General features: G+C 48.7%; 1 protein-coding gene across 3 annotated transcripts in view; it reads left to right on the top strand.

The window, feature by feature from the left end:
• Positions 1 to 13,917, top strand: part of Trpc4ap (transient receptor potential cation channel subfamily C member 4 associated protein) — a 54,948-nt gene extending 41,031 nt beyond the window's left edge. For all 3 annotated transcript variants that reach the window (XM_070007134.1, XM_070007135.1, XM_070007136.1), the window contains exons 11-19: positions 3,400 to 3,458; positions 5,365 to 5,466; positions 6,406 to 6,489; positions 7,542 to 7,632; positions 8,513 to 8,653; positions 9,101 to 9,209; positions 11,644 to 11,756; positions 12,589 to 12,795; positions 13,000 to 13,917. In XM_070007134.1, the coding sequence (XP_069863235.1) occupies positions 3,400 to 3,458; positions 5,365 to 5,466; positions 6,406 to 6,489; positions 7,542 to 7,632; positions 8,513 to 8,653; positions 9,101 to 9,209; positions 11,644 to 11,756; positions 12,589 to 12,795; positions 13,000 to 13,137 (1,044 nt within the window). In that variant the 3' untranslated portion in view covers positions 13,138 to 13,917. The remainder of the gene's footprint in view (positions 1 to 3,399; positions 3,459 to 5,364; positions 5,467 to 6,405; positions 6,490 to 7,541; positions 7,633 to 8,512; positions 8,654 to 9,100; positions 9,210 to 11,643; positions 11,757 to 12,588; positions 12,796 to 12,999) is intronic.
• Positions 13,918 to 13,926: the final 9 nt, after the last annotated feature.

Raw genomic sequence — 13,926 nt, 5'->3', positions numbered from 1 at the left:
CCATGATCTCTGGTTCTTTGGGACTAGAGCAGAAACTGAAAAATCTGTTACATGATCCCTAGTGGACCAGCCTGTACCAATCAATGTGTCTGCCTTTGCTGAAATCCCTTTGAAGATGTGCCAGTTCCCGCTATACCTCTAGGTATAGAGCAGAGCTGCTTTATTTGGTGCTCTGTCCTCTGATACAGCTTTTACCACTAGGTTCTACACACCAGTAATGTCTTAAGTCAGGCAGTGCTTTGAGATGTAGTGTTTTGTTTTTTTGTTTTGTTTTTTGGGGGTTTTTTGAGGCCAAGAATTCACCTCTACCTTACATTTCCCACAGTGCCCTAGACAGAGCACTGCATTCGGAGTCAGAAGCCTTTCATGCCATTCAGCTTATTGGAAGAGATTGAATGAGTCATTGAGCCCTTTCTTCCAAAAGGAAGATTATGTGCCTCCTTGGCGTTGGGTGATGTTCTGCCTACCAACATGGGAGAAAAAGTACCCTGGACTTCTAAGTGCTATGCACCTGCAGGACACAGCATGGCTCCTGACCTCTGCCTTGTGGGCATTCCTGTGTTTCACCTCCAACACTCCTCCCCCCTCCCCCCCCCCCCGCCACACACACAAATTTCTCTGCGTGCCTTTTAGTCTGTCCATTTGAGATTTTTCTTTCTTATAGGTACTGAGGTTTGAACTGAAAGCATCATGCTTGCTAGGCAGATACACTACTGCTGAGCCATACCTACAGCCCTTTTTGCTTTGTCGTCTTCTTCTTCTTCTTCTTCTTCTTCTTCTTCTTCTTCTTCTTCTTCTTCTTCTTCTTCTTCTTCTTCTTCTTCCTTCTTCCTTCTTCCTTCTTCCTTCTTCCTCCTCCTCCTTCTTCCTTCTTCCTTCTTCCTTCTTCCTTCTTCCTTCTTCCTTCTTCTTCCTTCTTCTTCCTTCTTCTTCTTCTTCTTTTCTTTTCTTTTCTTTTCTTTTTTGGTACTGGGGATTGAATCCAGGACATTGCACTTGTTAGGCAAGTGCTTTACCATTGAGGTACATCTCAACCTGATTTTTATTTTTTATAGTGTTTTTTGTTTGTTTGTTTTTTAATTAGTATTGATGTTTGAACAGAAGACCTCACATTTGCTAGGCTGGTATAATACCTCTGAACCATGACTCCAGACCTGATTTTCACTGGTTAATTTTATGATAGGGTCTTACCTCCTTCCAGGTATGCACCTGAGCCTTGACCTATGTACCTTTGGTCTTGTCATCTTCACTGGGATCATGGGTATGCATCACTGTGTCCAGCTCCTCTCTTCCCTCTGTGAAGAGGGAATCTTGATCCTTCCAATCTCAGCCACCTCATGTAGCTTTGGACAAGTACATACCACTGCCCCCAACTATGGGTTGAGAAGGGATCTTAGAGACTTTTCTGCCTGATTTGTTTTGATTATTTTTGACATAGGGTCTTATTTGCTGAGGTTGGCCTGGAACATGATTCTCCTATTTACACTTACAGCAGTAACTAGGATGACAGGCACATACCACTACACTCAACCTTTTCTGTTGAGACAGCATCTTGAAAACTGTCACCTCAAACTGTGAGCTTACCAATCTCCATGTCTGGAGTAGCTAGGAATATAAGCATGAGTTATCACACCCAACCAATTTGAATTTTTAATTTCAAATGAATATATTTTGCATTTCTAAGCATTCTGTGTGGCTGTTTTTTAAAAACTGCTTTATCATGTGAATGCCTTCGGTTTTTTTCTGGTTTGTTTGTTTTCAAATTTTAATAGTTTGCTATTTTTCTTATGATCTTTTTTAGTTACTCACAGGGTACCAAAGCCTTCCATTAATCTAGCACTCAGGATAGCATTTCTCGTGTTTTGTAACTTGCATGAAGAAGCCACCTGTAGGGAGGCTGGCTTTTCCAGGGAACCTTGGTCCTGGAAGTATTTTTCAGAGCACTTTTGTTTTGTTTTGTTTTGTTTTGTTTTGTTTTGCCGGTCCTGGGCATTGTCCCAGAGTTTCTTTTGCTCAAGGCTAGCCCTTTACTACTTGAGCCATTGTGCCACTTCCGGCTTTTTCTGTGTATGTAGTATTGAGGAATCAAACCTAGGGCTTCATGCATGTGGTAGGCAAGCACTCTACCACTAAGCCACATTCCCAGCCCCACATTTAATGTTTTTGTCTTCAAGACTACATAGTTTCCAGGGCCAGTTTTCACATTCAGTGTCAGCCCTACTGCTCTGCTGGGGTGAACCTGAGTTTTCACTTCTGGGAGGCTTACGCCAGGCACACTAGACTTCTTCTTTTTTTTTTTTATTTTTTTATTTTTTTTATTTTGGGGCTTGAACTCTGGGCCTGGGAGCTGTCCTTCAGCTCTTCAGCTCAAGGCTAGCGCTCTACCACTTGAGCCACAGCACCACTTCTGGTTTTTTCTTCTTATATGGTGCTGAGGAATCAAACCCAGGGCCTCATGCATGCAAGGCAAGCACTCTACCACTGAGCCACCTTCTCAGCCCCACACTAGACTTCTTAACCAGCTCTCCTGGCACAGGCTGGAGACTGTCTGGTCAGTGTGGGACATTAGAATCCCAGCCCTGGTAGGGCCAGGCCTCTCTTCCTCAACACACACCCTTGGCTACCTGAGCACCACTGCCTGAGTTCACTGGACTCAGACATTTCTACATTTCTGATTCCTACAGGTCTTCCTTTCTAGCTTATGAACGGAACTCACATTTTAAAAAATTTTTTATGATTTTTTTTTTTTTCTGTATTTTCCAGTCCTGGAGCTCAGGGCTCGAGTGCTGTTTCTGAGCTTTTTTCCTTAAGGCTAGCACTCTACCACTTGAGCCACAGCTCCACTTCTGGCTTTTTGCTGGTTAACTGGAGATAAGAGTCTCGTGGGCTTTGCTGACTTCAAACCCCAATCCTCAGATCTTAGCCTCTTGCGTAGCTAGGCAAACAGGTATGAGCCACCAAACCTGGATTTTTTTTTTTTTTTTTTTTGGGTCCAGTCGTGGGGCCTGAACTCTGGGCCTGGGCGCTGTCCCTCAGCCCTTCAGCTCAAGGCTAGCGCTCTACCACTTGAGCCACAGCACCACTTCCGGCTTTTTTTTTTTGCTTATGTGGTGCTGAGGAATCGAACCCAGGGCCTCATGCATGCAAGGCAAGCGCTCTACCACTGAGCCACCTTCCCAGCCCTTTTTTTTTTTTTAATCCAATATGCTGGGATTGCTTTTAGCAAGAAGTGTCCACATTAGTTGAACTTGCAGTTGGTTAGAGGTATAAGTCTGATGGGGTGGATTTCCAACAAAAGAAAAGAGGCTCACTAAGTGCTATCTCTGGGCTCTCACCAGAGCCTTGGCTTTCTCTTATTTAGGAACACTGTGACTACTGTGGTTTTAACATATATTTTAGGACATCACCTTGAAGATCCAGTTTTTGAGGCTTCTCCAGAGTTTCAGTGACCATCACGAGTAAGTATGCCTGTCCTCGCAGTGGGGCTGTTGGGCTATGTTCTGAGGCCTTCTCTGTCCTTATCCTGTGCTGACCCCTCTCAGGAGGAGGCTGTGGAAAGTAGTGAGAACCCAGAGCCTCAGAGTAACAAAGTATGGCTGCATTTTCTTGGCCCCACAGTAAGAGTGGCCAGCCTTCCTTCCTGCCAGGTTCTGAGCTTGCCCTCAGCCCTCACTGCTGCCCTAAAGGTAAGGTGGAAGTTGCTGGCTGCTGGTTATCTGTGGAATCAACATCTCTCTCACTGACTGACCTCCAGACCTCACACAGGCAGCGCATTGACTCCTCTATGAGATGTGCTGTCTCTCTTATTTCTTTACCTTTGATGGAGAACATGTTTCTCTTCTGTAAGGGAAACAATGCAGGGAGTCAAGGAATAGCAGCTGGCCCTTTGACCTTAGCATGTCCTGGGAATCTTGGTAACCTTGTGTGTCAGGCTGTCTGTCACGCAGCTGAGTGAACAGGAGCCATGCGCTTGCATGGCTTCTGATTTTTCAGCTCCTCAAGGAAAGTCAGAAATTAAGTTTTATGTGAAAGGTCCCGGGTAGTTTGTTGTTGTTGTTGTTTTCTTATTTTTTTCACTTTTTTATTTTTTGTTTATGTGGTACCAGGGCTTCATGCATGCTAGGTAAAGCACTCTACCACTAGGCCACATTCCCAGCCCCTTTATTGTTGTTTTTTGTGTATGCTTTGGTTTGGTTTCATTTGGTTTTGTTTTCTGTAGTGTTGAGGATCCAGTTCTGAGTTTTAAATGTTAGTTTTAACATTTTGGAACATTGTACAAGTTAATATAAAGTCTGTGTTCCAGGCACCTCAGCTTCACAGCTCCGCAGAGATGTGAGTGTAGCCTTGCAAGGGGTTAGACATTAGTCAGAGAATGAATGTATGGACATATACATACATACATACATACATACAAATATATATATGGAATGCATGGTGACAGACATAATATTTGGAAGTAGAGAGCATGATTCTATGAGAGGACAGTTGGCAAAGACCTAGAAGTATCTTGCCAGCTGAGGCCTAAAGGTTCAGTAATAGGAAATGATGTGAAGGCACAGCATGCAAGGGTGAGGGTTCTGTCAGAAGCCCTTTCTGTAAGGGAGTGTGGTGGGCTCAATTGATAGGATTGATGGGGGCTAGTTTCAGAGTAGCCTGGCTGCTCTTAGCCTGGAAGCCATGTTCACAGCCCACAGTATTACCTACTTTAAAGCAGTGGGAACTGGAGAAAGCTCCAGAATAGATTGATAATCAGTCTGTTCTGAAGATCACTCTAGGAGCTGTGTGAGGACACCATTCCTGTGGAAAACCATGTAGGAGTCTAGTGCCATGCTTAGGTTCAGGTCATGACAGGCCTGGAGTGGAAGGGAGGGAAAATGTGTCACAGCTAACCAGGCCTCTGTGTGGGTAACAGTGTGGTTGTTGGGAATGGTGTAGCAGGACCAACTTGAGGTGAGATTGGACATGCAGAGGTGCCGGTGCCTTTGTGGAATCAAGTAAATATGGTCAGTGGGCAACCTAAACTTGGAAATTCTAAGACCTTGTTAAGGAATGTTGCAGGCATTGTCAAGATACTGTCTTATGGAAGGCTGGCACAGGGCTGAGAAATCCTGGGAGGGAACTGGTGGGTTCTCAGCTGCCTTCCCCGTGGGAAGTGGGCAGCCGAAGGCCCCTTACCCTCGTCCAGCACTGCTTCACAATGCCAGTTCCCATCTTTTTTTTTTTTTTTCTTCCTTCAGTTGTGGGGCTTGCACTCTGGGCCTGGGCACTGTCCCTCAGCTCTTCAGCTCAAGGCGAGCGCTCTATCACTTGAGCCACTGCGTCACTCCAGTTCCTATCTTTTACCTCTCAACCCATCTGTTTCAGAAACAAGTACCTGCTCCTCAACAACCAGGAGCTGAATGAACTCAGTGCCATCTCTCTCAAGGCCAACATCCCTGAGGTGGAAGCCGTCCTCAATACTGACAGGTGACCTGGTGGGGGAGCTGTGGCCACACATTGCCCTTTCTCACATGCAGCTGAGCTATCCCAAGGGTTCCTGTGTGCAAACACTGATGCCCCCTGCATTTTCTCCTTGAGCCTCAAAGCAGCCCTGGAGAAGAAGGAAATAGTGTCATTAACTATTCTCTAAAGATGAGGGACAGAGGCCCAAAGAGCCACCCGCCAAAAGTCCTCTGTGTGTATCGCCTACACAGGGCTTATCACATACACAGGGCTCCTTTGCTGAGGTCCTTTCCTGCTGGTGGCAGTTTGACCAACAGGGTGAACCAAGCAGGCTCCTTCACCCTCTGCCAGGAGTCAAGTCCTGTCACCTGGTGTGTTTGCCTTATTTTCTGGAACTAGGCAGTAAGGTGACAGACTGCCTCAGATGCAGACAAAACAGACCTGCCCTGATGATGTTAAGGGATAAAAGCGGAGCAGCTTTATTTGAAGATGGAGTTTAAGGAGTCCCTTAAACTCTGCCCGCTTGGCCATCTACTTTCCTCCATGATGGAGCCTGAGCTGTTTCCTCTTTGATTGCCTTTTGATTCATAGAACAGCAAGCGGAGGCCTGAATGTGAGGGTCTTTGGCCATGGCTAGGCTGGAACCAAACCTGAGGCAGAGAGATTTTTGACCCATCCGACAGACTGACATGGCCTCTCTCAAACCCACTTGTATAAATAGTCTTCCTATGGCAGCTCTGAGCCCTAGCTCCCTCTGGATGTGTCTGCCTCTTGCAGACACATGGCTTGAGGTGTGGTGCCAATGTCCTCAGCTGTTCTGGTGATAAGGGCCCTGGGACTCTAAGCCAAGGTGGAGTAGGAGTGCCTCCATATTGTTTTCACCTACCTAAGCCAGCATACTTACCCAGCCCAGCCCTCAGTCCCTCAGATCTGCCACCAATGTTAGTGCTTTTTTTATTCCAGGAGTTTGGTGTGTGATGGGAAAAGGGGCTTATTAACTCGACTGCTGCAGGTCATGAAGAAGGAGCCAGCAGAGTCATCTTTCAGGTAAGTCTGTGGACAGCTACCTGCCATTTGTGAGGGGCTCAAGAGATAGGTGTTTCCCAAGTGATTAGAAATGCTTCCTTTATTCCCTAGTATCTATTTGTGAAGATGGTCATTGTTGGGGGAGGCATATGTATTGTTGCAGGTAAGTGTACATATTCTTGCTGAACACAGCAGGCTATGTCAGAAGGTAGCTGTGTGTTCAGCAAGTGCCTGTTGTGATGGTGCTGCACAGGTAGGAGAGAGCTGGAATACAGGCCCCACCTACATGGTTTTTCTTAGGCTTGTGGGAAACAAGAACAACTAAAAGAAACCTGCTTTAGGGCATTGCAGTGTGGAAAGGAGTAGAGCCAGGAGCTAGCCAAGGACAGCCCTTTGCCTGCTATGGCTGTTGGTGATGGGCAGATGGCGGGGGCGGGGCGGGGGGAGGGGGCCGGGGAGCTGCTCAGAGTTCCAAACTCCGCAGAGACGAGTCATGAAAGTTGTAGGCAGGAGAAATTGTGTCAGGGCTTGATGTGAAGCTTTCGGTAGGCCTTGTCCCAAGAGGATCTCTGACCCTGGAACCTTCCTTATCCAGACTTAGCATTGTGGGTCCCACTGAGCCCTGGGACCACTAAGTGACTGTCAGCCATCTCTCCTCTGGGTCAGCCTGGTACACATGAATGCAGTTGCAGGTCCACACACACCTTCTGCTTTCCACATTCCTGGTGCCCAAATCCATGTCCCTCCAGTCCCTGGAAGATTAAAGCCTGGAGTATTTTCACATGGAGCGTGCTGGTGCCCACTCTCCCAGCTACCACCTTCCCTGAAATGCCAATCATTAAGACAGGCCTGCATGTGAGACTGTCCATTTAGCGGTCCACTCTCTGAGGACGGGGCTTCTCTTGCTGACTTGCTGCAACCTAAGGCCTAGGTGGGCCCCAATACCCGGTAGATATTCAGTAAATGTTGAATGAATAGGCAACAGACATTTCCCAACCCTGGGGGGAATTGAACCTGGGCCAGGAGAGGGCAGTCTTAGCCACCTGGGCCAGAGGTCAATATTTGGGTCACAGGTTTTGGCAAGCCCGGGCTGTGGAGAGTTTCCTCCGAGGGACCACCTCCTATGCAGACCAGATGTTCCTGCTGAAGCGAGGCCTTCTAGAGGTATGGCCTGGAGGAGCTGGGGTGTTGGGTGGCTATTCTCCCCCAGCCCCACACATTGCTTTCCTGTCCTGAGCCCTACATGGTTTGTTAGGAGAGCCAGTGTAGATTGTCCTAGTATTTTCCCAGGTTTCCAACTGTGGGCCCCCCTGTCAGTGCCCACAAGAAATTGACACATGTGTTGTAAGATCCACATGGAAAAGGAATGAATCTAAGTTGGTGTAACTTCAGGAAAATGAGCTGAATGTGATGGTCCAGGCATTCCTGTAATCCCAGCACGTGGGAGGCTCAGACAGGAGAATGTAGAGTTCCAGGCCCACCTGGGCTGAATACTGAGACTGCCTCAAAAGAAAGTGGAAAATGTTGAAAACCATTTGTCATAGAAACCTTTATCAAGAAGTCAAAATTGGCATTGTGTTCTTGATAAACATCCATTGGTTTTGATACAAAATTTCGATGATTCCATCTGTAAGCACAAAGAAAACCCATGAGGTCAACATATGTCAAGTGTCCTTAAATCTCTGTCCTTCACTTCTTTGAGTGCCTGACTGCTTGGGCAGTGGCTGAGGATAGACCTGGAGACAGCTGCCCCTCTTGGGGCTAGAGCTGTGGCCATGTTAGTGACCTCTGCGAGCCCTGGGCAGTGAGGGCATGTGCTCCATACACTAAGCCGCTGCCTGTCCTGCTGAGCTCTGTCTGTCACCTGCCCTGGTCTTGGAGCCACCCACATCCTCAAAGAAGAATCTGGACAAGATTGCAGGTTCCATCCACCTGGGTGCTTGCTTGAAGCAAATATATGGTGTGAGCCCCTGGCCAGGCCCAGGTGGGAGACAGGTGGGGGCAGCCATATTTATTTCTTCATCCTGGCCCTTCCTTACCCCAGCACATCCTATACTGCATCGTGGACAGCGAGTGCAAATCAAGGGATGTGCTCCAAAGCTACTTCGACCTCCTGGGGGAGCTGATGAAGTTCAATGTTGATGCGTTCAAAAGGTTCAATAAATACATCAATACTGATGCCAAGGTAAGGCTAGACCAGGGCCCTGTGAAGTTTACCACATTGCCAGAAGTTGTCTGGGAGCCCTGGCCTATCGTCTTCAAGTGTGGGCTTACAGTTGGGGAGTATAAGGATCCAGTAAGCAACGTTTCCTACACTTATCTTGTGCTGGGCCAGGGGGATACAGGGATGAAAACCTTAGCTGCTTGTTGGAATGACGATGGGAATGGGTGATGGAGGAATTGCTGAGTTTATTGCTAAGGTAGAGGTCCAGAACAGAATTGGGCCTGACTCCTTAGGCTCCCAAGAGTGTGTGTGACGGAAACCACCATTGGTGCAGAAACACTGGCCAGGGTCACAGGATCTTATCAGCCTGGCTCCCACCAGTCACGCAGCGCATGTCTAGGACTTAGCAGAGCTGGGGTAGAGGATCCCTGGTGCCCCTGCTACCAGCGAGCACTGTCTCTACTCCAGTTCCAGGTGTTCCTGAAGCAGATTAACAGTTCGCTGGTGGACTCCAACATGCTGGTACGCTGTGTCACCCTGTCATTGGACCGATTTGAAAACCAGGTGGACATGAAAGGTGAGGGGCAGCTAGGATGCCAGGGCGCACGGGTACAGTGGTCACTAACAGGAGACACCTGGCCTCCAGCCAGGAGATGGGAACAGTTGAAGTAGCCCAGATAACCATGTGGTTCATGTCACGAGAGTGGTCTCAGGTAATTTACTCTCTGCTGTGTTGACTGTTTTCTATCATTCATGCTTCCTTTAATGAACACATAATGACATAAAAGCCGTTGTTGTTTAGAAAATGCAAAAGGCTACTTTCTCTCTGCGATGAGCAGGACCCTTTGTTCTGTCTCTCTGTGCAGTGCTGTGGTAGACAGCTGTGTCTGGGTGAAGTACCTGACCTCATGTAGAATTGAATGTACTTCCATGTAATGTTTATATGTATGGTATGTATGTTGTTTTTTCCTCTATAAGATGCTGTGGAATCTAGTAGATTCTCACAAGTTTGTGAGCCCCTCCAAAAATACAGTTGTCCCTGTTTCAGTCATTATCATTGGCAGTAAGAAGCATGCGATTTCTGTTTGTTTCTGGGGACTGACTACATGATCTTTGGTACATTTGGTTGTTGTCCCACTATAATGTGGGAAGCTTTTGCTCAGTGCTGTTGTACTCAGTGACCCAACTGTAGGCATAGACATATGAAAGCTCTGGGAAATGATGTAAATTTCTTCCTTTCTTCTCTCTCTCTCTTTCTCTCTCTCTCTCTCTTTCTCTTTCTTGACAATACTGAGATTTGAACACAGGGCTTTGTGCCTTGTATTGCTAGGCAAAGGCTCTACCACTAGAGCCATTCCCTTTTGTGTTGTCAATTTTCAAGATTGGGTCTTTGTTTTATGCCCTGATTGGCCTGGACTGCAATCTTAGTGGTGCTTCCCTTTGTCCCTGGAAAGACAGGTGCACATTGCTGTACCCCAACATTGGTGTTTTTGTTTTTGTTCTGTCAGTTGTGGTCCTTGAACTCAGGGCCTGGGCATTGTCCCTGAGCCTCTTTGTGCTCAAGGCTATTGCTCTGCTAATTGAGCCACAGCACCACTTCTGGTTTTTGAGTGGTTAATTGGAGTAAGAGTCTCACAGGGACTTTTCTGCCTGGGCTGGCTTCAAACTGTGATCCTCAGATCTCAGCCTCCTGAGTAGCTAGGATTATAGGTGTGAGTCACTGGCGCCGGCGCCCAGCCTGCCATTTTTCCCACAGCTGGGGATGACAACTGAATGCCAGTTGAGATGGAGCCCCATGAACTTACTTTCCCTGGCTGGCCTTGTGGACCATGATTCCCTAATCTCCAACTCCCAAGTAGCTAGGATTATAGACTTGAGCCAACACACCCAGCTTGTGCTGTTTAATTTTGAGATAAGATTTTTTTTTTCCTTGAGCCTGCACCTAGACCACAGTCTGCCTATTTTACACTTTTTCATCATAGCTAAGATGACAGGCACATACCATGAGCTTCTTCTGTTCAGATAGACTCTCATGGACTTTTCTGCCAGGCTGCCCTGAAGCCACAGTCCTCTCAGTCTCAGCTTCTCACATAGTTAGGATTATAGGTTTGAACCACTGTACTCAGCTCTTGGTTGAGAAGGGGTCTCACTTGTATGTCCAGGCTGGCCTTGAACCAGGATCCTCCTGATTTTGGCCTCCCAAGTAGCTAGGATTATAAGTATAAATTACTGGCATTGAGTTCACTGTGTTCCTTTTTTTTTTTCTGGTCCTGGGGCCTGAACTCAGGGCCTAGGTGCTATCCCTGAGGTTCTTTTGATCATGGCTATTGCTTTACCACTTCAGCCACAGCACCACTTCTGACTTTTTCTGAGTAGTTTATTAGAGAGAAGAGTCTCACGGACTTTTCTGCCTGGGCTGGCTTCAAACTGCAATTCTCAAATCTCAGCCTCCTGAGTAGCTAGGATTATAGGCGTGAGCTACTGGTGCCCAGCTTACTATGTTTCTTTTTTTTTTTTGTCTGGTTGTGGGCCTGAACTCTGGGCCTGGGCGCTGTCCCTCAGCTCTTCAGCTCAAGGCTAGCGCTCTACCACTTGAGCCGCAGCGCCACTTCTGGCTTTTTTCTTTTTGCTTATGTGGTGCTGAAGAGTCGAACCCAGAGCCTCATGCATGCAAGGCAAGCGCTCTACCACTGATCCACCTTCCCAGCCCCTTACTATGTTTCTTAAATGAGCATCATACCTGTCTTCCTGGAAGGAAAGATAGGGGATCTAGGCTCGGGTTCTAGGATGGAGAAGGGAGCTGCAGGAGGAAGGACTGCTCCCTGAGTGTGATTCTGCAGGACCAGGCCGAGGCTCGGCTTATCCTAGTGGCAGAATGATTGGAGGTTGTTCCTGCAGCAGCAGCTCTTGTTCCTATTTTGGTGGTGAGACGCCCCATCTGAGACTCAGAGGCACAGTTGGCGCTGCCACTGTACTTGAGCCAACTGCTATGCATTTGCCTCCCTCCACAGTGGCGGAAGTTCTATCCGAGTGCCGCCTGCTCGCCTACATATCCCAGGTGCCCACGCAGATGTCCTTCCTCTTCCGTCTCATCAACATTATCCATGTGCAGACACTGACTCAGGTGAGGAGCCCAGGCTGATGTCAGGGGGAAGATGCACTGGAAAGCCATCTCAGTCCTGGAGCCCAGCACATCTGTGTCTCTCCCAAACACACAGACACACACGCTGTGTGCATCCCTCCCAAGGGCTGTGCCTGGTGCTTCCAGTTTGCAGAGGAGCCTAAGGTGAGGTAGCAAGTCAGAGGTCGCCCATTAAGTTGGGACATAGTTGAGATTGGCACTCCGTCTTTCATTTGTCCAACTCCCAGTCCAGGACTCTTCCTCCATGTCCTACATCCCTACCCTGCAACTGTGCTAAGCTATGTATGTGATCAGACCTGAGATTGGCCCCAGCTCCTTCTGTGAGTTACTGTCAGCCTTCCCACCTGCAGCTTTACGCCCTTGTCTAAAATGGAGGTCCTACAAACACCTCTCTGAGGTGGTCTTTTGTTCTGCTGTCTAACATACATGTTGGGAAGGTAGGCCCTTCTGGAGATGCTTTGTGGACAAGGCAGACTGAGACTGCTAACAGTCTACTGAAACATGAACATTATAACTTCATCTAACACTTGAACACAACACTGCCAGGAGATAGAAACTGCTGGAAGAAGCCATGCCTGAACTGAGATCTAGTCAATGACATGTTCGATCAGGGTGTGGAGAATGAGAAATACGCTTAGGGAACAGGAAGGCGCTTAGGCAAGAGCAACTCAGGGAGTGGACCCATAGATTGTACTGGAACCCTACCAGGCCCAAGCCTGCTACACCATCTTTCCAGCCAAGTGTCTGCCCAGGTTCACCAGCCACCACTGGGGCTGCTGGCATGTATTCAATCTGGCTGCCTATGGCCTTGCAGGAGAATGTCAGCTGCCTCAACACCAGCCTGGTGATCCTCATGCTGGCCCGAAGGAAAGAGCGGCTGCCCTTGTACCTGAGGCTCCTGCAGCGGATGGAGCATAGCAAGAAGTATCCTGGCTTCCTGCTCAACAACTTCCACAACCTGCTGCGCTTCTGGCAGCAGCATTACCTCCACAAGGACAAGGACAGCACCTGCCTGGAGAACGTGAGAGCCCAGCCCCACGTGGGAAGTGGGTGGGCAGTAGCACACAGACCCAGGGGCCTTCAGAGGAGTAACTAGGGTGCATGGATGCTGCCTGGGCCATGAGCAGGCTATTCCTTGTCCTTGTACAAAGGCTCTCCTCTCCATGGGAGGCTGGGCTCAGCTAGGTCTTCCAGGCACCACCCCATCTCCTCTCTTTTCACCCAGAGCTCCTGCATCAGCTTCTCATACTGGAAGGAGACAGTATCCATCCTGTTGAACCCAGACCGCCAGTCGCCTTCTGCCCTGGTCAGCTACATTGAGGAGCCCTACATGGACATAGACAGAGACTTCACTGAGGAGTGACCTTGGGCCAGGCCTCGGGAGGCTGCTGGGCCAGGGCCAGCATGGGTGAGCGTGGGTACCTGTACCACACGCCCTGCCTATTTCCATCCCTCCCCTGCCTCCCTGATGATAATCTGCCTGCCCAGGTCTTCAGGTACAGGCTTAGTGGGAGGAGCATCCTGGAGCTCTCGACCCCTGAGTCTGAGGGCCCAGGTCACTGGGAAGCCTCAGTTCCCTGACGATTCCCCTAATGAGGACAGGGGCACCATGCCCACCCTTCCCTCAAAATTGTGAGGCCCCGGCCTGCTCAGAGGAAGAGGACTTAGGAAAATAGCTCTGAGTTCCTGCCCTGTCTCCTGATTGTCGGTCCCAGGTTGGGAAGGGAGATGTACCTCCTTCCTTCCGGCCATGAGCCGAGTTTCCCTGGCCTCTGAGCACCCATAGAGGCTCCTGAGCCCCAGGCAAGGGTTGGGGTACCGGAGAATGCTGCCTTCCCCTAGGCCTGCCCATCTTTTCTCCCTCCCTCCCTGCCTCATCTTCCTTTAGCTCCTCTGGTTCTGTTTGCTCATTGGCCACTGTGTTCATCCCAGGAGGTTCCTTCAGAAGCATGGGAGGGAGCTTTAGCTCTCCATCCCTCGAGGCACAGAGTGCCTGAGCTGCCCTGCCCAGGGCAGCATCTCCTGCCTGAGCCTAGACACAGGAGCCTAGCTGGGAGCTCACCTGTGGCCCCTCCTGTGTTGCCAATTTATTAACAGCAAATAAACCAATTAAATGGAGACTATTAAAGAACTTTATTTTAAATGGCTGATG

Source organism: Dipodomys merriami, unplaced genomic scaffold (assembly GCF_024711535.1).
Source record: "Dipodomys merriami isolate MVZ:Mamm:240054 unplaced genomic scaffold, mDipMer1.0.p SCAF_7, whole genome shotgun sequence".
Lineage (NCBI taxonomy): Eukaryota > Metazoa > Chordata > Mammalia > Rodentia > Heteromyidae > Dipodomys > Dipodomys merriami.
This window is presented reverse-complemented; position numbering and strand designations above follow the sequence as displayed.